We start from the raw sequence: 25281 nt of genomic DNA, 5'->3' as shown, positions 1-25281 counted from the left end.
CTTTATCAGCAGTAATACGTTCAATATTTACAGTGGGATCGAGGGATCCTATCAGAGTCTCAATGTCCGTTAGAAGGATAGGGTAGCGGGACAGTCTTAGTACCAACCAGGTACGGGAGGGCTCTGCGCCAGACCTTGAATGCTGGTCTCAGAGCGGCTCGGACGTGGGGAGCCGCGACGGCGTCTGCAGGGCTCGGGTGGTAGTTCCGCTTAGGTAGAGCCGCGACACAGTCAGCAGGGCTCCGGTGGCAGGTCCGCTTCGGTCGAGCCGCAACGAGGTCAGCTGGGCTCTGATGGTAATGTTCAACAAGGTCGGGCCGCGACAGCGTCAGCAGGGCCCCAAAGGTTCATGAAGGTCTTTAAGCACGGTGGAGCCGCGACGTCGTCAGCAGGGCTCAAGTGGTGGGTTCAGGGTGAGTCTTCCTCCGTAGGGTCAGCCGCGATCCGATCAGCAGGGCTCTTGACTCCAGGATACAACTACTGTCCTGTTGTCGGGTCGCCCCAGATATAGGACGGGAGCCCTTTGATGTCCTGACCCTTGCGCCCGGAGGGGGCGGAGAGGCCGGGTAGGGAGCGGCCAGACGCCCAGCAGGAGAGGCGCCAGGCCCCAGAGAGCTGTGGGGCGATCACACCAAGGTGTGGAAGGACGGTTGGGGGTCCCATCGATACTGCCCTCCGCCGGGAGTGGGAAGGGCTCACGTGGTATCCCCCGGGCCAGGGGTTGGCGTCTCGATGTCGGGCCTCGCTGGGACCGAGGCCGGGTAGAGCAGGGTCATGCAGGTGGTCACGTGGAGTGACGTATAATCCAAAATGGAGGAGCCCCGATGTGCATGGGACCTCGTACGGCTTAGCGCGGGGAAACAGGACCACGCCACGAGGCTGGCTCCCACACTTTACATCATGCCCAGCATCACGGGCAGTTCTAATTAGACTGCCAAGAACTCTGCTTCACCAGTAGCCTTTGCCATCAGGGTTTAATCTTGAGATGTTTTACTTTCAGAGATATCAAATACTCAGATAATTTTCCCCTTCAAACAGAGACCCAAAGTCGGTCCTCCATACCTAAATGATTCCATAGGTGGCCTTCACTTTCTCTGGTTTAGAATCAATTATTTTGCTGATGCAGAGTTCATAATCGTGTCTTCACTTTAGGGTACTTAGAGTAATCATCTATGATTACAAACAATGGGCGTCTACCCAGGAGGGCCCAAAATCTGTGCTTGTTTATACCCATGGCTGAAGGGAAATTTCCAAGGTGATTATTGGAGCCAGAAATCAGGTGAACTGGACGCCTGATAGTGAGGATATTTGGAAGGAGTTTTTTCAACCATGTCATCTATTAATAAAATCATGAACAGATTTATAACCAGGCTTTGGTATTAGACAAAAGGCAGACCAAAAAGAATTGAAAATCAGTGAGTGGACTTTCCTACAGATGATGGAAAACTGAGGAACCAAAATGGACTGGCTCTAAAAGTGTATTATTACTAAGAGAGGCTAAAATAGGGAAGGCTAAATGGAGACAGCCAGGGCATGTCCTTTTTTCCAAAAGATGGCAATGGATTTATTGCAGAGGTTTCACCTGGGAGTCCCCATGAGGGATTGCAGCAGTAATATGTGTGAGTTGCTCCAGTACAAAAGAAACCTAAGATGCTCAAAGGGTACTGACAGACGTGCCCTTCTCTGTATCCTATTCCCTCCAGCAGTCTTCCAGTCCCTAATTCCAACTAGATGGTTAAATTGAGGTATGCCGTCGATGAGCGGTCTTAGTTCACTGGTTTTACTTATGTACTACTGAACCACTAGGTTACAATGTGATGAATATACAGATGCAATAACCAGATTATTGCATGGGGAAAAGCCCTTAACGTGCTCAGAAATACTGGTTTAGTGCCGCTGGCCCATGATTGATATTTCATATAATATTATGTAACAAAAGATTTCAATTGACTATATTTAATGCTTGTCTAACAGTGATGTAACGGAATGTGGTATACTATACCACAAAAATAAGCATATGTTCAGTGATGTTATGTTTATTACTGTACTAGATTAAAATAAAACTTTGTTTACAGAAAAAACATGTTGTCTACCAGGGCACAATTCGGGGTACACGTGAGTACACGGCTTCCACGATCCACTCACTATTTTCACAGGGTGGACACCATCCGCCAAGCACGAAATGGGCCCCACAGAAATATGCAAAACTTGTCAAGGTGTAATTTTCAGACACCGGGGCACATTCAGCAGCGCCTGCATCATGCCTGCTTTCATTTCTAGCAGCAACATGCAGGCGACGGGGGTTTTCATATTTCAGACTTCATCTCCCATCACAAAGGCCGAATATAAGGGGCCTTCGGGCCTCCTTTTGTTCCAATATGATCCTGGCTGAGAGCTATAGGAGACTCACACCTAGATGCAAATGCAAGGGAGGGAAAACAAAGGCTCACAGCTTGTTATCACTTCACAGGTACTTAAGAGAGGCATGCTTTTAGCTTTGTGCAGTCTCTGTTTATAAGAGATGCATGCACTGTAGGAATGTCAGATGTATCAGTCAGTTCCAGTATTTACACTAATAACAATGTAAATGCCACCATTTTGTTTGTATTTTTTCCTTTATAGCACTACTCATCCCGATGCAGGGTGTCAGAGCGCAATCAATCATATGTGTGTAAATCAATGTACAGGATTTGTTACTTAAGACAGTGAGGGTTACAAGATGTAGGAGTCACATGTCCTTCATAGATCACTATGCTATATTAGATGGATTACAATTGATGAACTGCGAGTAACACAAGGATCTCTTTTTTTAAAGCACCAACCCACTTACCCATCTATATAAAATAAAAATCTGTCATCTGCATGTTAGATGATGTGTTTTGCAAGAGACACATTAACCCTCTACGCTACTTTGATAGAAATTTGGGACTAAAGAAAACACAGGTCTGTCAAGCCAACCCATTACCCTCCAGAGTTATCTTACTATTATTATTAAACCCTGAGATTTACTGGCCACACAAAGATCTCTGCAGCAGGTGCCTTAACACCAAAAGATATTTTTAAAGGCAGAGTAGATTTACTGCTATATTTCTCCTTGTTGCCAATTTCTTTGTGGCAGAGTTTAAAAAAAAAAAAATGCATAAATTGATGCCCACATTTTCGTCGGGTTGAGTCACTTTCTCGGCACAGCCCAGATGCAAAATCTAATTTGTTAGATCTCATAATGCTCAAATGTACTTATGACAGAACTGCAAAATGTGTGTAAAGTGTTAAGATCTGATGTCACTTCTTGTGATATCACTTCCTGTGAGGTCATGGGTTGTGATGTCACTTCCTGTGCTGCTGTGATGTCATGCTGGGATGTCACTTGTATACTGCCTAACTTGTTTAGTCTCCCCACTCCTGTTTTTTAGGACTTGTGCCTTCTTGTCTACACGAGGAAGCCACACATTGAGCAAAGCCTGATTAAAGTTTTTACAATCCCTTGGTGCCCACATTAGGCCAATTCAACTGCTCTAAATGCTAGGACTTGGGATATCACTAGATGAGTCTTGCACAGAAGACACCCTTCTTGCATCACTAGTAACGTGTTCCTTACATTGTCTAGTAACATAAGGACCAGAGTGGACTCATGTCTCAGAAGCGTCAGTTCAGAATCGGAACCCAGCAGCAACTAATCAGACCGTTTGAGCAATGAAGGGACCAACCACTTTTATTTTGAAGGATCTGGACCCCCCAAACCCCCCCCCCCCCGCCAATCTGTTACTGAGTCGCCAAGTGCTGGAAGATACTGTACTTGGAGCATCATTTCCCAATTGAGGCAAATGTGCTAAAAATTCCTTGGTTAAGTCTGACAAATAACTGAATCATACTCCTTCTGGGTTATGTATCAGACACAAGATGTTGTCCATTCACGAATGCAAGTTTATTTTGTTGTGAGCAAACATATTTAACACAATGGAACCGGCAAGCTGTTCTACATAGTTTAAATGAAACTGGCTTTTGTATAGAGGCCATTTTCCTTGTCACCATATCTCCACATCTTGCACACCTTCCCATTTTACTGGCGTCTATTTCTAATGTGATATATGGGTCGTGACAAAAATGGATCTTTCATTGTAAGCCTCTATTTGGAAAAGTCATTAACCGAACTCCTGTGTTACCTCTTGGGAAAGAAAAATTAACGCGGAGTAACGGAGGCCACTACACAGATGTAATACTTTAAGACATTGTAAGGCTTGATAATGTAGTGGACAAGGAAAGATTGTGTGAACAGGTATAGGTAAAAGATTCAACAACCTACGGTGGAAAAGTTCTGCAGTCTGACTACTGATCCAATCTTCTCCTTTATCAGCTTTACTCTTGTATGTGGGAGAAAGGAGGACACTTTTATCCCAGGAAGCTAAATACTTTGTAAAGGAATCAGCACTGACTTTGTTAATCACAAACCCTAATTCCTAGAGAAGATTGACCACCCACCGAATCTGTTATTCCAAATAATGTTTGGAATTGTCCTTGAGGAGCATGTCGTTTAAATCGTTCACGGTCCTGAATCCTTGGGATCTAGGGAGAGTCAGAACTGGTTTAATTAAGTTAGTGAAACACTAAGGGGCCTATGACTTGAACTGATATCTCCTCTCTTGTCAGAGAAACTGTAGGAATTTCCTGTGTGCACAGTGAATTGGGACTGAAAGGTACGAGTCATTTAGGTCTATCATGGACAACTCATCTCTCATCGGAAGGGAATCTCTGAGACAGAGAATCCATCTATTTTGAAATATCTGTAAAGACAAAAGCATTCAACAGCTTCAAATTTATGGCCAGTCAAAAAGAAGTTGTTCAGAAAGACTTAAAAGGTTACTGGAATGTCCTTTATCCCACCTTTGAGGAGATGTTTCAGCACCGCCTGTGTAATCAAATCTGTATGGATGTGAAAAATCATACAACAGGGATGAAATTAACTGAACGATGAGAATAAAACTCTGTTTCGTAATTTTGAATTGTATGCAGCACTCATTGATCTGACAGTATAATCCCTCAAATGTGAAGAAAGACTGCAAGTCTGCCACCGAACGGGCTTGGGGAAAAAAGTTTAAAAGAGGACTGAACTATCACAATTTGATAGAGAGCGTCCTCTTCCACGTTGAAACCGGCCTCTGCGGTGACTTCCTCTTTGAAAGACCAAAGCGTAAAATCCACTCCTGTCCTAGCTGGGAGTATGCCCTCCTCTGCAGGTGCAGAAGGTTGGTCGAAAAAGCTCTGCTAAGGGTTGCTGCAGGAAGGAGCTCTGACTCACTCGGCTCTACCAAAAACCTAACTTTTGGAGTTCTTTGACAAAATGATTGCCAAACAAATACCCTTCGACCTCAAGGCCAAGCTCTTTGTCCACTACTTCTGCCAGTTTAGGACCAATTCTCATTAATACCATTTTCCTTCTTTCCGATGCAAAGGGAACATTAGTATTGCTTAACATGCAAATAGCTCTCTGGCTCCCTCTAGGGATACAAAAGCTGGGTCCCCTGGGGCCATATTACACATTGTCATTGTTTGCGCCGGGTGCACCATTTAAAAGGAGTGCCTGGCGCAAACAATGACGATACGCCTTATTACAATGTATGCGCTGCCCCAGGGCAGCCGTGAACTTGTGCTTCTGGGCAGCACATTCATGTGAAAACACAAAGCGGCTGCTGGCAGCCGCTCTGTGCTTTCATAGTTCACGCAGCAACCGGCCTGCACTTTTAAAGGGGATGTCTGTGGGGTCCAGGGGGCCCCCTTTCTCTCCTCAAGAGGGCTGCTCTCAGGGGGCGCACTCACAGTGTGCCCCCTGAGAGCTTCTTTGCCTCTGGGCCCATGTCTGTAATATGGCGAGGGCGCAGAGGCAAAGGAATTCCCTCATTTACATAGGGCACGCCCCTATGCAAATAAGGGAACGCCCCCTGATGGTAGCGCTGGCACTTTAGGTGCGCCAGCGCTATCGGTATTACTGGAGGGGGCATAAAAGCATCTGAACCCCCTTCTGTAATACTAAAGTGCCCCGGGGGTGTACAAAGCGGGCACAAACGCCCATTGCCCCCCGCGGCACTTATTGTAATATGCCCCCTGGAGTGCTGCATTTTCCATAATCTCTAAAATTTAAGTCAAGGGTCTGAAAATGTCTGACAAATTTGAAGAGTGTAGTCTATGCCTTTTCCCTCTTTTTTGAAACCATGATACAATGGCTACATCAACTTTGGTTGAAACAGCTAGCTCGTGGGTTAAAGTAGGCCTAGAACATTCTGCCTGAAGTTTACTCTTATTTGACTAATCCATAGGCTTCCTAATCCAGGGAGCCACACATTGAATAATAGAGGAAGGCATCCTTTCAACCCAGGCATGTAATTATCTTAGCATAAAAATAGGGATAGACTAGAGCATCCAGGATGACTGTGCTGTCTCCTGCTACAGGATCCAGTGCGCCACCTGAAATGTGAGGGCGAACCATGTCTTCATCATTTGTATCCTACTGGGTGATTTAGCAGAGACGAAATTAAATCTCATTCAGGACGTACCAGCTTTTTTTTTTTTTAAAGATATATAATCGTGATCTTGATCCATTGGACAGGATGGGATAACTTCTCCTTCTTCAGTTTGGATCGTCTCAAAATGTATTTTTCTGTAAGCGGAATCTTTGCTACTTTTGTGGTGGAATTCTGTGTCTTGGGAAGTGCATATCTCTTTCCTGGCCATGAGGGAAGATTAATCAATTTACTGAAAGAGGATCCAATGGAATGACTTACAGCATCTTGCCTGGATTGGATTGATGCAGTCACAGCCGACGGTAGGACCTCTCTGACTGTAAACTGCCCTTCACTGACATATTCCTGTCTTTTATGCCGTCCTCGGCTCTCCTCATCCACAAAGGAATCAGACACATTATGGCCTAAATTCACTGGAGGATTAATTGAAAGTCTTTTAAGGCCACTTTGATCAGTGCCCTCCTTAATATACCTGTCAATAATAGAATAATAGCGAGCAGCCAAAATGAAGGCCATTGTAATAGCTGCAAATATAGTAATATATTATAATTAAAATAATCAAATACAATATGTACTTCATTAAATATTTTTTTTTGTAATTGTATCAAACTTAATAAAAATTATACTGTAACAAAGGTACCCAATATATCTTGTTTGATGGGGAATAGAGAAATTAAAGTTGGCTGGCAATGTTTCTTTCTTTGAAGAGCCAATCCTCTAGGCAACAAGGGTGCTACAATGTTGTGCTTTAACCACTTTTAAACATGAAGAACACGTGACAATGGTGCGCACATTGAAAGTGAAAACCAAAGAGAAAGTGCAAGATCGCATTTTGAATAGAAAAGCGGCACGGCCTCACTGACTATTGAAGATGAGAAGATACTCTCTCACCAGCAGTTACGGCCCATGCAGGTAAGGGTGGTGGCGGGGGTGGGGTGGGGTGTGGTGTGTGTGGGGTGGTTAGTCGACAGACGAGGGAAAATAAAAAAAGAAAACCACGCATCTTGTGCTTGCCGCATTGTCGACTCGTCTGTTGACTCCCACCCACCCCGCCCCTGTTACTTGCACCGGCTGTCACTGCTCATCAGAGAGCATGCATGCACTCCTGAGAGAACAACTATTCTGAATGATGGAAGTTTGAGACGAAGCAGGCCACGCATCAGCGTACAAGGAAGATTAACCTTGCTAATGTTAATGAAAATCAAAACACAACATGGAACCAAGCATTAATACTTTTTTATCAAATGCTATATAAAGTATTTTCTGTATAACAAATGCAAAGAATAAGGAAAACAATGAAACACAGATCGCTATCTCTGCTACAGCAGCAAAGAAGAGAAAGTTTACTGCTTCACAGAGACCATTACACCAAAGTTCACTGGGTGATCAGTGGTCCTTTTGAGATATCCTTGGATTATTAGACTGGTAACCTGTGTACCTTGTCACTATGACAGATTTTTTCATCCATGGTTAGTTTGCTTCTATTTCAATTCAATTCAAAATCTCTTTATTCGATTCAAAGAATCATTAAAGCATTTCAAACAAATCTTCAAAAAAAATCCCATCAAGAACGAGCATTAAGAGCAATTTTCACAAGGGACTAAGGCGCAAATAGTGTAAACAGTTTAAGATTCCCATTTTGGCACGATACTAAGGATCGTAATTCAGCTTAAAATATTATAAGTGTAAAATGAAAATAACTGCTTAGTTAGCCCATGGCAACACTGAAATTAATTAAAATTATGCTAAATTAATTAAACCCTTCTCTAATTAACAATAAATGCATTCATGCTGTCATTCCTTTATCCCGACACATACTGGACCATTAATTCATGGTATATGTTAAAAAAAACAATCAATGCGACAATATGAATAAAATATTTACATTAACATTTTTGCCCTTTCTTTTTCCTTATGCAGCTGGCAGCCATTAAAAATTTACTAACTCCACATACAATAAGTTGGGAGCTATCTGATTTTAGTATTCTCAGTGTCTCTATGTAGCTCCTGATACTCAACCTTTTACATAGCGGCTTAATCCATTTTCTTCGTGGAGTTACATATGCTGTGCAGAAAAATAAAACTTGTGCAATGCCTTCGTTTGCACCTAATGGACATAATGTACACTTAGGGTCTCTTTCCTTCAATTGAGACTTTGCCCATTTAGCTGTAAAGACATTTAACTGAAGTATCTCGTATTTATATTTCAGATAGAGTGTCTTTGCTAGTTGCGGTTTAATTTCATCTAAAAATGGCTCAAAGCTCGGGTTCATTTTGAAAGACAATAATTGTGTAGTAAGTCTCCCTGACTCGCAGTTTAAAGTGACTTTGTGCAAGATAAAACTCCAGTAAATGTGCTTGATCTTTCTCTTTGATTCTGGAGTCAGCAGGCTCGGATTTACCCAATACCTGTTCAAACCTAAATCAAAGAGCCAATTTCGAATGTGGGCCAACCAGGGAAATGTGACATGAACATCCAATTCCAATAGCTCACTCAGGGTCTGCATGTAGGTTTCTAATTCCACAGTAGTCCAAATTCTGACACAATAGGCCAATGACCTCCATACAGCCAAGTGTTCCAGCCTTAACATTGCCATGTCGTATGTTAGTGGGATCACTGGGGTATTTTGGGGGAGGCACAAACATTCTCAAGATTTTATTTTCCCCAACAATTAGAGGCTGTAGGTTTTCACCTCCCCATAACTCTGATTCATAGAGGGTGGCGGCTTGGGCTATGGATTTGCAAACTTCCAGAGCAAGGGGTAATGGCCTTTGACACAGTCAAGTATTGTTTCTTTACAATGGGGGTGGAATTTTGCATTAAAATTGTTTTCGATTTATTTATTTGCGGCTTCCATGAGAGCTTTGAGTCAAGTGTAAAGCCTAAATATACAAAGTTGGAAACAAACTCCAAGGGCACCCCATTCAAAGCTATTCTATTTTTGAAGTTTTCATGTGGTTTAATAGCCGTGTATTTGGTTTTGTTAGGGTTTATCTCGAGACTTTTTAATTTACAGTAATTATTAAGGCTATTGAGTAAGTCTTGTGTTTGGGACAGTAAAATTGTATCATCCGCAAATGTTAAGGCACAGATATGAGTACCTTCAAGCTTAGGTGAATTATGGGAGGATAATTGCAGATGCTGGACCATATCGTTAACATATAGTAAAAACAGAGTTGGCGCCAGGACACAACCCTGGCGCACGCCTCTCCTAATCAGAATCTCATCTGTAAGCTCCCCTCCTGTACCCCAGTGTACCTTGGCAAAATTTCCCTTATGAAGCCTTATAAAACCACTTACCTTGTGCTTGCCGCATTGCCCGACACATCCATTGACTCCCACCCACCCCACCCCTGTTACCTGCACCGGCTGTCACTGCTCATCAGAGAGCATGCATGCACTCCTGAGAGAACACCTATTCTTTATTATGGAAGTTTACTCATCACAGTTTGAGATGATGCAGGCCACGTATCAGCGTACGAGGAAGATTAACCTTGCTAATGCTAATGAAAATAAAAACACAACATGGACCCAAGCATTAATACTTTTTAATCAAATGCTATATAAAGTATTTTCTGTATATTAAATGCAAAGAATAAGGAAAACAAAGAAACACAGGTAGCTATCTCTGCTATAGCAGCAAAGAAGAGAAGGTTTACTGCTTCACAGAGACCAGTATACCAAACTTCACTGGGTGATCAGTGGTCCTTTTGAGATGTCCTTGAATTACTAGACTGGTAACCTGAGTACCTTGTCACTATGAAAGTTAGTTTTCTTCTATTTATAAATGACTTTTATTGGCTGCTTGAGTTTTCAGTAAAGATGATTTGTTAACAACTGAGCCTCCAGTCTTGTAATACAATCAGTTTTATTGACATTTAGAACTTTTACATAGCTAACTAATACGCATGACACTGTTGTTCCAGGAGCTACAATTTTTAAGTGACATATATTACAGAAAAATTATTAAATGCAAGCAAACAAACAGTAAAGTAATGTAGGTAACAAAATGTAATAATAAAACCAAGTAATGTTTTACACTAGCGTTATGAGCCACACCACTTCAATGCTTTCAATAAATAATATAATACAATACAGTGCAATGCTTGATTTTTCACATACATTACATGATGTAATCAAGTTGAAAAGGACATAGAATTGCAGAAACGAGAACAATTAGGACTATGGATCTGTAGATATGTTGCATAGTTTCTGCTCTGTACTCATCCGTCAGCCTTGCATATATATTTACTGTGCATTCAGAAAAAAATATCATGTTTACAGAGTTGGATAAGACACATTTTTTCTTCTTCTTCCAGTTGACTAGTCTGGAAAAATGCTCATAGCTTAGTGTATTCTGGAAGACCGAGTGCTAGTACGGGATGAATACAAAGAGTAAACATATGTCCAAGATTTATCAAGTCAAAGAAGTCAGTACAAAACATGAGATCTGATATACAACCTATAATTAAGGGTTCACTTAGGCTCCTGGAATCGTTACCAATGCAGCTAAAGAAGGTATTGGGCACAGGGCATGTTGCCAGATCTCTCCTGACCACTTGATTGCAAGAATACATAATCATTTGAGATGTCACTCCACCTTTCTTTTCCTCTGGTTTTTGGTGGTTCTTGACCCCATTTTATGCTTGGCACTGAAATGTTTACATTGTTCCTAATGCATGAGACCAACTATTTTGTTGTTTAGTATGTGTCGCATAGCCTTCAGTCATAAAACATGACATTCATAAACCAGGACTGAGACAGATTCCAACTCTGTAGAGACCAAACTGCGTTTATGCATTTGCTTATTCTTCTATGTATGCCATACACCACTCGGTGCGGTGAACAAGAAACTATGTTGGGCTATATTTACTACTCTCTCGACTATGGTGTTCAGTTCCCCATAATTTTTACCATGGGGTTTCTCCGAGGATTAATATTACTTTCACTGCATGGTTCCACTCTGAACTTCTTTTGCAATGATCCAGGTATTCCTTTTTAGGTCTCGCCTACGCAGCGCGCATGCGCTGCATAGTAGAGCCTTTAGCCGTCGCTTCGCTCATTTTCAAGCACACACTCGTGCTTGTGGCAGCATCCAGCTTGCGGGAGCGCACAGCGGCGCGCCACAAGCACAAGTGCAGTGCTTGAAAATGAACAGACTGCTCTCCCAAGCGCACGTGCGCATCACTCGCGGGCTCACCTGCTCCTCTACGCGACTTTACTTTTGTTTCACATGCGCGCGCCTCTACCCTAACTTGGCGATCCGGTGTCTTTTGTTACTCCCGACCATGCAATGAAGATATGTTCCTCCTGACATTAATAGAGCTGCTGTACATCGTTACGTGATTACAGCCTGGAAGAACGCACAGTGCGCGCACCGCAGAACATAGATGTACAACTCCGCCATACTTACTTAACTAGGCTACAGTTTCTGTACTTAAACCCCAGCGCCTCCCGCTTGTCCTGGAGGAGTTGCGTCACTGTCACCCCTCGGGCGCTCGCGCAACTATTTTTGAACTGTAAATACGGCCATATTTTCTACTCTGATGGATAGTGCAGGGGCGGCTGCTTGTTTAACTATGCTTTTAATTTTCTTTAAGCTGTGCCGTCCTGCTCCATTGTTGCGTGACCCATGTAAACACCCTCCCGTCCTGCTTGCTCCTCCCGCCACACCACAAAAAAATTAACAAAGCCAATAGATTTCGAATAGCCGCGATATCTTGGTTTTGCCAATGCTTATTTAACTTTGTAAGTGCTGCATCAAAAATTCTTAACATGCAAAGCGCTGCTGGCTAAACGCCTAGAGTGCTGAACAGGCACCGGCAGAGCTTGTGCTATTTACCCAGAGGTCGGATAAGCCACCAGCATTGTTTTCATAAGTGGGAGGGTCTACCTGCATCCCAATATTTAACGCGATGCTCCTGCCTGGCTACAGAGGCCGCGTCACTAAAGTGCAAAGGATGCTCAGGAGGCAGAGGGCGGGGATCATGCGTACCCGCTGACCGAGTGTAACCTGCCTTGTTTGGGAAGAAGAGCCGGGACTACCCGTGCAGGTGTGATCGGCGGCAGACCAAGATGGCCAAGGATCAATGCGGAGCTGTGCGGGAGGAGCACCGGTTCAACCAGCGCGCCCTGGAGAGATACTTGAAGGACCGACTTCCAGGCTTCCCAACAGACCCATCGCAAGCCCTTACTGTCGGGCATTACAGGTAATACCCGCCTCCTAGGCTCTGGAGCCGCACAGGTGCTAGCTCATGTTAAATCCCGGGGTGGACAGACAACTTGTGTCCTGGTGGCAAGGAGCCATCCAGCAACCCTCAACGTAGGTGACTTTCCAAGCATCTAATACCTGGCAGACATCGCAGGTAACAGCATTCCTACCTACCTGGCACTCCAAGGTCAATTTCTTGTCTGTGACGTCGGTGTACGGATGATGCAGGAAATGTTACTTGTGCTCACACTGATGGGGAAAAGTAACATTCAATTCAGGGCTCTGCTTCTCTCCATTTAGTGCTTTGAGACAATTGAGAAGGGAGTGGGGAAGAGGACTTAAGTGCAGGGCTTTAAGGGAGACAAATAAAGTTGGGGGCGTAGCCTCTGTAATTATATGCAAGTAAAACCGCCTCCATGACCTTTGTTTTATTGCATGCAGATATAGAATACAACAACTGATGTACAGCTACAACCAGCCATGACTATAGGCTTTGTCAATGGTTGCCTGTTCTCTTCAGAGAGTCCAGGGATTGTATAATCATGTTCTCTGAACATCTTTCGGATCCACAAATAGACACTAATACTATGAGAACCTCGCACTGGCTCCACCTCCGCCTCGCTAAATTGAGGCCTGTTATAAATATCTGGCAAATAACTAGAGTTCAAAGTATGCACTATACAAGAGTAACACCCCACACACAAAATACAGAAACTCACCACAGAAATAGTTAACACTCTTAAGGAATACAAGATTTAAATACAACGTGAAAGAAATTCAAGAAGACCTAAATCCCCGTCATGGATTACGTTCACATTTTTTTTCTTTATTATTTGTTCAGAAATTGTCTGTTTTTCCGTGTAAAGTTAAGGACATAAACATAAGCCCCGAAGGTGACCAGTTTCAAGGTCTGTTTTTAAATTAGTGCGGCTTCTAAGAAAGCGAGGAACCTGGCCCACCCTAATGCCCTGGCTTTAACAGTGTTGCTTGTCTGGAAGGGGCGGTCCCTATTTTATTATGGGTGTGGCTTAATCCTGTAAACTGTATTTCTGCAATTCCAATAGAGTGCCTCCTGACCGGTATTTGGTTCTTCTCTGAGCTTTCTGTTACTGTATCCCAATATACAACACAACAGCTGATACACACCCAAAACTAGCCTGGACTACTGGCTTTGTCAATGGTTGTTAGCTGTCTAATATAATGGAAAAACAACAATGCAGATGTAATTCTGAGAATTAAATATTACTAGCCTTGGTATTTGGCCCTCCAACGTTTAATAGCCCCAGGCGTGGGTTCTCAGCAGAGCCTCACAGACACCGGCACACTTGCATTTATAAATTGAGCACAGTCCATGGCTTTAAGTGGGCCGGGTCCTAGTTCTAACAAGCATTGGCATAGCCAATAGGTCTCGCTTTTGGGACCTTATAAGTGTTTAGCCATGCAACAGTTGATGTTGTTGCACCAAGGATATTGTTCTGGATAACTAAACACGTATAAGGTCCCAAAGGCAAGACCTACTGGCAATGCCAATGCTTGCTGTGTTTGCTGCTGGGTCATGAGGGTTGTTGTGTCATTGCAGCTGTTCCTAAACTCACAGCACCTGCATGTTTTTTCAGTGCTTAACTGTTAATGAAAAAATCTTAACAGTTTAAAGTTTTTCTGACATATCCATTTTTTATATTTTTATGATATGCAGTTGTTATCTAATGGTGTCTTAAAGCTGATGCGTCACTGAAGTTCTTCTCACATTTAATTTATAAACATGCCTTTTCACCTTTGTGGATTAGCTAATGACAAATAACAGAATTTCTTTCACATTTATTGCATTTACATGGCTTTTTACCTGTGTGCCTCGCTGATGAGTCAATAGAGTGCTTGACTGCGTAAAGTACTTCAAACATTCATTACCCCTGTATAGTTTTGTCTCCTCTGTGTATTTACTGATGCTTCAAAAGTGACTTTGACTGAGTAAAGAACTTCCTGCACTCATTGCACCCGTTTTTTCTCCTGTGTGTATTCGCTGATATTTCAGAACTGAAGGTCGATTAAACCTCTTTTCACACTCACCGCATCTATATGGTTTTTCTCCCATGTGTGTTCACTGAAGATTCAGTAGTGTTGTTGACTGAGCAAAGCTCTTTCCACATAACTTGCATATGTATGGTTTTTCTCCTGTGTGTATCCACTGATGAGATTTCAGATTTGATGAGTGATTAAAGCTCGTCCCACACTCACTGCATCTGTATGGTTTTTCTACAGTGTGTGTTCGTTGACGATTCAATAAGTCATTGACTCAGTAAATCTCTTCCCACACATTGCATATATATGGTTTTTCTCCAGTGTGTGTCCGTTGATGATTCAATAGTGTCATTGACTGAGTAAAGTTCTTCCCACATTCATTGCATCTCTGTTTTTTCTCCTGTGTGTATTTGCTGATGAGATTTCAGATTCGATGATCGATTAAAGTTCTTCCCACAGTCACTGCATCTATATGGTGTTTTTCATGTGTGCCTTCGCTGATGAGATGCTAAGGCTGATGGGTCACTAAAGCTCTTACCACATTCAATGCAAGTATATGGTTTTTCACCCGTGTGTGTTCGCTGATGTATCCTTAGTTTTGATGAGTCCTTAAAGCTCTTTCCACATTCATTGCAGCTGTATGGTTTTTCTCCTGTGTGTATTCGCTGATGAGATTTCAAATTTGATAATTGATTAAAGCTCTTCCCACACTCACTGCATCGGTAAGGTTTTTCTCCAGTGTGTGTTTTTTGATGATTCAATAGTGGTGTTGACTCAGTAAAACTCTTCCCACATTCACTGCATCTGTATGGTTTTTCTCCTGTGTGTGTTCTCTGATGTATCTTTAGTTTTGATGATTTAGTAAAGCAATTCCCACATTCATTGCACTTGTATGGTTTTTCTCCTGTGTGTATTCGCTGATGAGTCAATAGTGTCACTGACTGAGCAAAGCTCTTCCCGCATTCATTGCAGGAGTATGGTTTTTCTCCTGTGTGTGTTCGCTGATGATATTTCAGATTTGATGATAGGCTAAAGCTTTTCCCACACTCATCACATCTATACGGTTTTTCGCCGGTGTGTGTTCGTTGATGATTCAATAGTGTCATTGACCGAGTAAAGTTCTTCCCACATTCATTGCATCTGTATCGTTTTTCTCCTGTGTGAATTTGCTGATGAGATTTCAGATTTGATGACTGATTAAACCTCTTCCCACACTCATTGCATATATATGGTTTTTCTCCAGTGTGTGTTCGTTGATGATGTAATAGCGTCATTGACTGAGTAAAGCTCTTCCCACATTCATTGCATTTGTATGGTTTTTCTCCTGTGTGTATTTGCTGATGAGATTTCAGATTCGATGATCGATTAAAGTTCTTCCCACGGTCACTGCATGTATATGGTGTTTTTCCGGTGTGTCTTCGTTGATGAGATACTAAGGCTGATGGGTCACTAAAGCTCTTGCCACATTCACTGCATGTATATGGTTTTTCACCCGTGTGTGTTCGCTGATGTATTCTTAGTTTTGATAAGTCCTTAAAGCTCTTTCCACATTCATTGCAGCTGTATGGTTTTTCTCCTGTGTGTATTCGCTGATGAGATTTCAGATTTGATAATTGATTAAAGCTCTTCCCACACTCACTGCATCGGTAAGGTTTTTCTCCAGTGTGTGTTTTTTGATGATTTAATAGTGTTGTTGACTGAGTAAAACTCTTCCCACATTCACTGCATCTGTATGGCTTTTCTCCTGTGTGTGTTCTCTGATGTATCTTTAGTTTTGATGATTCAGTAAAGCAATTCCCACATTCATTGCACTTGTATGGTTTTTCTCCGGTATGTATTCGCTGATGTCTCTTTAGTTTTGATGAATCAATAAAGCCACTGCCACATTCACTGCACCTGTATGGTTTTTCTCTTGTGTGTATTCTCTGATGTCTCTTTAGTTTTGATGAATCAGTAAAGCCACTGCCACATTCACTGCACCTGTATGGTTTTTCACTTGTGTGTGTTCGCTGATGTCTTTTTAGTTGTGATGAATCAGTAAAGCCATTCCCACATTCAATGCACTTGTATGGTTTTTCTCCTGTGTGGAGTTGGTGGTGGGCCATGAGTTATGCTGACTAAAGCTCTTCCTACATACACTGTACTTATATGTTTTTTCACTTGAGGGTGTTTGCTTATGTGTCCTTAGTTTTGAAGCTTCAACAAAGCATTTGACTTAGTCACTGAACCTGTATGGTTTTTCTCCTGTGTGTATTCGTTGATGTGACGTTAGCGTTGATAATAGAGTAAAGCTATTCCCACAATCACTGCACCTGTGTGTTATTTCATCTGTGTGTATTCGCTAATGAGATGCTAGATTTGATGGTCCATTAAAACTCTTGCCTCACTCAGTGCACCCGTTTTGCCTTTCTCCTGCGTTTGTTCACTGATGAGAGGTTAGATTGAATAATTGATTAAAGCTCTGCCCAAACTCACATCACCTGGATTGTCTTACATCTGCCTATACCTGCTGGTCTGAAGTTAGTTTGAATGTCTGAGTGCAGCTTTCCTCAGTCACTGCATACATTAGGTTTCTCACCTTTTTGATTTTCCTGAAGAGAAGAGAGACTATAGCTCTTAGCAAGGTGTCTTCTGCCTGACCTTTCTCTATGGCTTAGCGTCTCTGGGTTAGTTATGTTTGCAGACAGGAAATGCTGGAGTTTGCTGATCATCCATTGTGCATAATGAAACATTAAAGATATGATCACCCTGAGTACATGCCTGGAGTTTCCAATGCAGGTTTATAAGTTTTCCTCAAATTGCTGAATTGTGTCAAAAGCGCTTACAAAATGCTTCTCAGTCGAGGTTTCTACCTCTCTTTGATGTGACACTAGGGAAAAACACAGAGAAAGGACTAACAAAAATAATGGATGGTATTGTTTTATACAGATGGGCACCGTTGCCACCAGATACTGTCAATCTCAGGAGCAAAGTTAGTATATTATATTGATGTAGAAAGCCAGTGTTGTGGACTTGCTTGGATTTTGTTGTTGAGCGTCTCAGGGTATGTAAGTACTTAGTTCAGAGACCTGCATCCACAGGGTAGCGCTTCCCTTTTTTCTAAGGCAGGGGTTGTTCATGCTTAAGTTATTCTTCATCTTGTTGGAAGTGTTAGTTTTAGAAAACTGGTTGCATTCACTTTCAACTCTTCTTTCACATATTTGATATAATCCAGTAATTCAGCATGCGTCCGCTATCTGTTGAATGAAAAGGTATCTAAAATCAGTTAAATAGTCTATTTGTAGATAACCACAGAAAAATACTTCTAACAACATACCTTCTTATAAAACACATACAATAATAGAACTGATTAGGGCATGGCATGTAAACTACTATAACATGAATTAGCAGGGAACATTGCTATTCTGAAAGTTTGTACCCATTTCCATGTGTGAAAAACAAATACACCCACAGTAAAAAAACATTACTTAAAAAGAAATTAACCTACACACATGAAGCAAACCTCAGTGATAAAGCCTGGATTAATTTACAAAATGTCTTATCGTATTATTTGTAAATTACCTCATCACCTTAAATTAGGAGTACAGAGGCCAGGCATGTGCACACCAGCAGCACAAAACCCAAAGTATATGAAGAGATAAATATAACCTTTTGAGGACATATTCCTGAATACCACAGATCCCCAAACCCTTCTTTCAATGTAACCATATTGGGACTACAAGATCTTACTTGAAACTAGGAAAACAATAACCACCTTCACCTAATTTTAAATGTTGGTTTGTGTTAGAAATCAGGTCATTGGTTTAGGGGGTGGAAGCACCACTCAGGCAACATCCACAATTCATGTCAGGGTGAACCACAAAAGGTCACTAAATTCACTTGTGTTTAACCCTCTGACATCTGGGCACAAAAGCAGTCAGGCTTAACTTAGAGGCAATGTGTGAAGTATTTATGCAGCAAACCAACACAATAAAAATCCCAAACCAATTTAGAAAAATAGAGTAAATTATAATTAACAAAAGGACACCAAAATGAATTACATCCAATCAGTAGAACCAGAGTAGTGAATTTTTACAATTTTTAGTGAAAAATAGCACCAAAAAGAACAACAAAGCACCGATCGCGGGCATCTTGATGTACAAGAGTGGGTCAAAGTCAAAAGTAAAGGCCGACAATGGAGCGCAGGTCAGATACAAAGGGGGATTGGGCATGGTCGCGGCTTACCTTTGGAACTATTAAAATTCTTGAAGATTTCCTGGAGAAGTTAAAGTCTTCAGTGGGGAAAGGTAGCAGGCTGTGTCCAAGGAGAGGTCTTCGGGGAACTGTTGGACAAGCTAACAGTGAACAATTTTACCTTCGGACGTAGATGATTTTTTTAAAGTCGGATTCTTCCAGTGGGATGAGGCAACAGCCTTTAGTCTAAGATGGTTCCACAAGGCTGGATACATTAATCAAGACGTTCCACCAAAAAGGATTTGCTGCTGCAGAGAACATAGTGGGAGCCGCTGGAAAGTCAATACCACTATTGATGCACTTTCATCAGATCAGCATGCAGGTGGGTCCCAGTTTCCTGTCGGTTCTCAGAGCAGTTTTTCTTGAAACATGTTTTCAAGTCCCATGTTTTAGGGTTAGGCTGCAGCACAACCACCAACACCACTTCCAAGGTTCCTGGGCATGGAGGGCACCACCTGGGGGGTTAGGAATCACACCAGCTGAGGTCAGCAGCAAGGTGCAAAGCCTCTGGAGCTTGTTGTGTCCCTGAAGCTCACATAGGATGTCAGCCAACTTGCCCTTGAAGTCACTTTGGTGGCACTAGGTTCGAGGACCAGGTCCGGTCTTCCTTACTCTGGCAGTAGGGCATCCTTCCAGGAGCAAGGCAGCCCTTCCAGCAAAAGGGTAGAAGAGCAGTCCTTCCAAGTTTTACACAGCTCCAGAAGTGATCCTATTTGGGGTCAGATTGCAACCTTTTATCCCTAATGCCAGCCTTTGTGTGGGAGGCAACACCTAGCCCACTTGCCTGCTCTTTCTGGGTGTGGCTCTCAAATATCTGGGGTGAAAAAAAGTCATGTCAAGTTCTTTGTGTGTGCAGGAGGGAACGCCCTTTGAAGTGTAAGGGGGTTTGGTACAGTTCTGCCCCAGGTATCCTGGCTGGATGGCCCATACTGTCACACCCAAATCCCTTTTGTCCACATGTCTGGGAGGAATATACATCGCACAGAAGGAGTTCTATGACCCATCACACTGGCAGAAAGTCACAATAGTTTAGGCACACAAAAGCCTAGCTTTCTAAAGATGGCATTTCCAGATTACAATTTTAAATTCAACTGGACTATTAAAAAAGATTTTAAATGACAATTCTTTGAGTGTAAATGTCATTGTCCTATCAGCCCCCAATCTTAAGTTCTGACGTATTAAGTGTAATAAGGCAACCCAATATTGGGAGAGATAGGCCTTATAATAGTGAAAAACTATTTAACAGAACATGTAAAACTTAAACCCACATGTCCTTTTTAAATAGCATGCACCCTGCCCAAGAGCTGTTAGGGCTCACTTTGGGAGTAACTGATAAGTATTAAAAAGGAATGTTTAGGCCTGGTAAAGGGTTTATTTTGGCATGTCGTAATGCCAGTTTAACACTGAACTACAGGCTACAGTAGAGGGTCTGAGAGATGTTTTAAAGGGCTACTTTAGTGGGTAACACAAGGAGTGCTGCAGGCCCAGTAGTAGCATTTAATTTACAGGCCCTGAGTACATGTAGTACTACAAATACTAGGGACGTGGACGTAAATTGAATGGGCCGATAAGGTGTGGGTCAATTTACCATGTTTTAGATGAGAGAGCACAAGCACTTTAGCAGTGGTAATGTGCACAGATTCTTAATTCCAACAAAAAAGAGGTCCGAAACCAAAGGCAAACATCTGAGAGTGACCCTGCCTAGACGGCCAAATCTAATAGTTTAAGTTTAATTAAGTTTACCTCAAAACAGAGTTTATTAGTACCCATCTTATTTATTCATTAAATGGCAGTGAACTCCTGCTGCTCTTAGAGCAAGTAAATACCATGTTGTATAAGCACCAGAGTAGGGAGACTATAAGGAGTAATACACCACAAATGTTCTATTGCTGATTGTTTATATAGGGCAGTGCCCCCAAACAAATCAGGTAACAGGACTGAACAGAAACCAAAGTTATTCGTTTTAGTATGAACAAATAGATCTTTGGTTCTTCAGAAGTTTAATTTGTAAAGCTCACAATCACCTGTTAGGGTATCCTCGCGCTTCATGGTGTCACGTGTTATTTTACATTTTAAATGATCTGCTTTAACAATGAAAATATTAAACGCCTTTATGATCTAGCAAGTCACTTTTTAGAAGCTTTTAAATTCACAGTCCCCACGCACCTCTATCTCAACTGACTTAAGATCCATTCCTTGTTCCACAGCCATGTCTTGCGCACACCTATTTTGCAAGTCTTGGTCTCCACACATCTGCTTTTTGCTGTGCTAACGTTTCCCCATCCGTCTGTTCCTCAGTTTTCTCCCCCACCAGTATTATGCCTCAGTCCTTTCCTACATTCTTGGGCACCTTGTTGCAGTCACTCATGCACTCTCCCATCCAGTATCTGTCTAGACAGAAGCTCACTGTCCTCTTTTCACGGTGCCACCTCACTTTCCTCTCTCTACGTTCTACTGTCTCTATTACTGAATCTCCTCTAGTAAAAGTGACAGAACATTACAATGACAATAACTGTGCATCATCGGGGAATATGTGAAACCCTAGCCGTGAAAAGCATAGGGTCAGAAGGAGGCTTAAGGAAATAACGTGGATAGCACTACAGGGGTAAATACACCATTTCTCACCACCTGCATGGTCTGCTATGCTGGGAATAACTCAACAGCATTTTTCTGAGGCTGGTTGATCATTGAACCATGGTGCACCTTATCACTCAGTGTTTTAATCAGTACAGGCGACTGGCCTGAAGTTTGAAGGCTCAACTGTGTTCCACAAATGTAGTTTTTAACAACAGGTAGCCGATGCATATTTAAAGCTTTAGAGCCCACCATGGATGCAGGTGAGTGATACACATAAAGGAGTTACAGCTGGCATCGCAGTTGGGTGGCCCAGAGGGGATGTAATGCACATGGGACTATGTAGAGGCATGGGGGAGATGGGCAGTGGATGAGCAGCACCACCAACAGAGTGCAGGATTAAGTCCTAGGAAACCTAGGAGGTCACTCCTGACAGCAGCAAGGACCGCTGCTAGGTGCGAGTTATGTGATGCTGAAGCATCAGGGTCTAAGGTTTCTGTGAAGTCTGTCAGTGCCTTGGTGTATAGGTGCTGCAACCATATATTAAGTCGCCCACTGACATGGGCGGTCATCTTCCCTCACAAGGGTTAAGGTGAAACCATTTACAGGAAGCAGCTCATTCCATTCAACTAACAGGAAACAGTGAGAACTAAGTGGTGACCATATTGAAGAGAGCACATTGGGCCAGATTTAATTACCGCCTAGAAGGTGGTCACTTATAAAGGCATTGGCAGAATCCGCCATCACGGCAGTTTCTGTCAATGCATTTTACTGTTTCCTGCTGGGCTGAATCTGAAGGACGCTGCCCCACAGCAAACAGTATTCTTTTTTTCTTTTCAAAAAGAAAATCCTGAATAGGGACTTCCTTTTTTAAAAGAAAAAAAGCAATGTTTCCCTTTCCATGGGAGGCTTCTCCTATGGGGAGAGCAGGATTAGAATGGTTTTACTGTTCCTTAGCGACAGGTTTTAACTGGTGCTAAGGAACAGTAAACAATTACTTCATGTTCGCCCATCTAAATTGAGTGGGAAACATGAAGCAATTTCTCAAACAGTCCTTACTCTCCAGGGCCATCAGAGAGGATTAAACACAGCGGAGACTGAGTAGTCTCTGTCGTGATTAACCCCAATGTCCGCCTGCATGAAAATGTGGCAGGTGGACCCTTATATTGGCTGGGAGGGAACTCCGTCACCAATGCAATGGACTTCCCTCTCCGCCAATATATAAATCCAGCCCATTGTTTTCAAATCAAACTCTGCTGGAGACAATCTCTCTCTCTCTATTTCTCTCTCATAACAGCCCTGGAGAAATACACAATACTGTCCTAGGCATTTCAGAAAGAATCCATCATACTCTATGTTAAGTCCTTATCTTGAGTTATGCTTACCACCATGCAGTGGCCCTGATTACAAGTGGGGTGGATGATTGAGATCTATGTGCAAACACCTGTTTTCAAACAAATAGCAATTGCAAGTGTTGCGAAGATTAACACACCCAGTAAATTTTGACAGGCGAAACCTGACCAAAATATACCAGAGAGAAAACGTCAAGTAAATACCAAGATATGCAAACTGGTTCAGAAAGCACCTAACTCTGCATATTAAGCAAACTTTTGACGGTAAAGTTGTTAAAGGTACGGTTCATCGTACCCAAAACAAATCTGAATCCAAGGATTTGAGATTTTATTGGGTGTGATACATATTGCATACCTTTCCGAGGCACTCATAATCATGGCCAATGTCTATCATTTTGAGGCACAGTTGATCTTAACTGTGGTTTCAGCACATTCAGTAAATGCAGATTATGTATTTATCTTAGTTTCTAATTGTTAGACCTCAAGCTTCATGCACGATTCATTGGAGCCTAGGGGAAGCTTAGGTGCTTGCTCTTTAGAAATAGGCACACTTTAAAAACGGTCCCTACCCTCTCAGCCAGAGGTGGTGTTTGTTGACACTCCCCTCCTTTAAATTGCACACCAGCTGCAGAAGCCGTTGCTTGGCTTTCGAATCCTGACTCGTATCCTCGCTCTACCTACAACCTTTCATTGCCCTTAGTGTGATATTTCCTAGCGCTCTCCTTCCCTGCTGAGCGTTTCTTGTTTTGACCCAGTAAGTTTAGATCGGTATCCGACCTAGAATAAACGCCTTGCAGTCGCGTTCCCTTTTTGCACGCGACCGCGTTCCAAGTTGCTCATTGCTTCCTGCCCTTTGCCTGTGAGTGTTTATCGGGCTCACAAACAAATTCCTTCCCCGTCATTTTCCCCACCTCTCTTTGCCCTGAGAAAGCTGCAGCGGCCGCGTTCTAAAAATCGCAAAGGACACGGCCGCGTTTGTTGTCTAGCCGAGCGCTGATTTTCCCCGATAAAGATTTCAGCGGCTGCGTTCAGAAAACCCAAGACGCGGTCACGTTTGATCTCTGCTCAGGTCCTGAATTTCCCCGGTAATAAGTTCAGCGGCCATGTTCTGAAAGCTGAAAGACACGGCCGCGTTTGATCTTATCCAAACCCTGAAAGAAGATACAAAGTTACCACGTTTTAAACGCGCCTTGCACACGTAACTGCTTTTGGTCATTTAAGCGCGAAATGCCCGTTTTGCCATTAGAAACTTATTGAAATATACGCTGTGCTGCACAGGTAAATCCCTGAAACAGCGCTTATTTTTATAGGCTGTTATACTTTTTGGATTCATTTATTTACCTACCAGCCTCCTTATCATTTCTTCAACATTTTACTTTTGGTGAAGCCTGCTACTGCTGCAAGTAAAGAAGTTATTTACCTGCAGTGCTCTAAACAACGTGTGGATTCCATATGTGGCTTCAAGAGATGTCCAGCCGGTAAGGAATATTTTATTTCTATCGAGCAAGCACTCAGTAGACCCTGAATTAATGGTATATTTAAGCAGAAGTGGGGAAACGGGTTTTATAATTATTTCTTTGCCTTTCTGTAGGTTACCACTCTTCCTGTTCTTTGGTCCATCCTGAGGGAACCGGCTGGGGGATTTAGAAGTGACACACCCTGGTTTCTAATCCCCACATCTCCTTATGTCAGTTTATGGGTGTGGGTGATTTTAGCTCTTACATTCGTAACTTGTCTTGAGGAGAGTGGAGAACTTATCGTCGCTCCTGTGGATTGAGCCTAGCCGGACTACAGGTTAGTGGCATCGGCAACACTAATTACATGTACCGTTACATGGCCCAGCATACTCTCATATTTTGAGTTTATGTATTTCTTGTATTTCCTGTTAATAATCATAGGAATGATACAATTTGAGCATACTCCTATACAATACGATGCTTCCCAAGTAAGGTGCTCAGTCATCTTGACCGATGTTATTGGAGCCGGGAGACATGACACCAGTCTCTGGCGGTGGTTTTGTGACCAGAACCTACTCATCCTTGACCGTAACCTTTAAATTAATTAGGGAGATCAGTGGGACTCAATCAATCATTTATGAAGCGCAGCATATCACCCATGAGGGCCTCGGGGCATTAGAGATGTTGACTACTACGTGGAGGTTTGATCATTTGAACATCCAGGTCTTTTGTTCTTAACTCAATTGTTGGAGCGACGGTGCGGTCCTGAGGTGTAGGGGGAGGTTGTTGCAAACCTTGGTTGCCAGGTGCGAAAAGGAGCATCCCCTGCTGTTGGTTTAATGGATCTGTGGGGTGTCTGCGAGAGAGAAGGAAGCAGATCGAAAGTGTCTGGTCAGTTGGTGAAAGGTCAAGCATTTGT

General features: G+C 42.6%; 1 protein-coding gene across 1 annotated transcript in view; it reads right to left on the bottom strand.

Annotated features, from left to right (window-relative positions):
- Window positions 1-10303: 10303 nt before the first annotated feature.
- The window catches only part of LOC146783121 (uncharacterized), a 29792-nt gene continuing 14814 nt past the window's right edge, over window positions 10304-25281 (bottom strand). Inside the window, exon 2 of the mRNA XM_085637087.1 lies at window positions 10304-17982. Coding sequence (XP_085493213.1) covers window positions 15229-16851 — 1623 coding nt within the window. The 5' untranslated portion in view covers window positions 16852-17982 and the 3' untranslated portion in view covers window positions 10304-15228. The remainder of the gene's footprint in view (window positions 17983-25281) is intronic.

Source organism: Triturus cristatus, chromosome 12 (assembly GCF_964204655.1).
Source record: "Triturus cristatus chromosome 12, aTriCri1.1, whole genome shotgun sequence".
Classification (NCBI taxonomy): Eukaryota; Metazoa; Chordata; class Amphibia; order Caudata; family Salamandridae; genus Triturus; species Triturus cristatus.
This window is presented reverse-complemented; position numbering and strand designations above follow the sequence as displayed.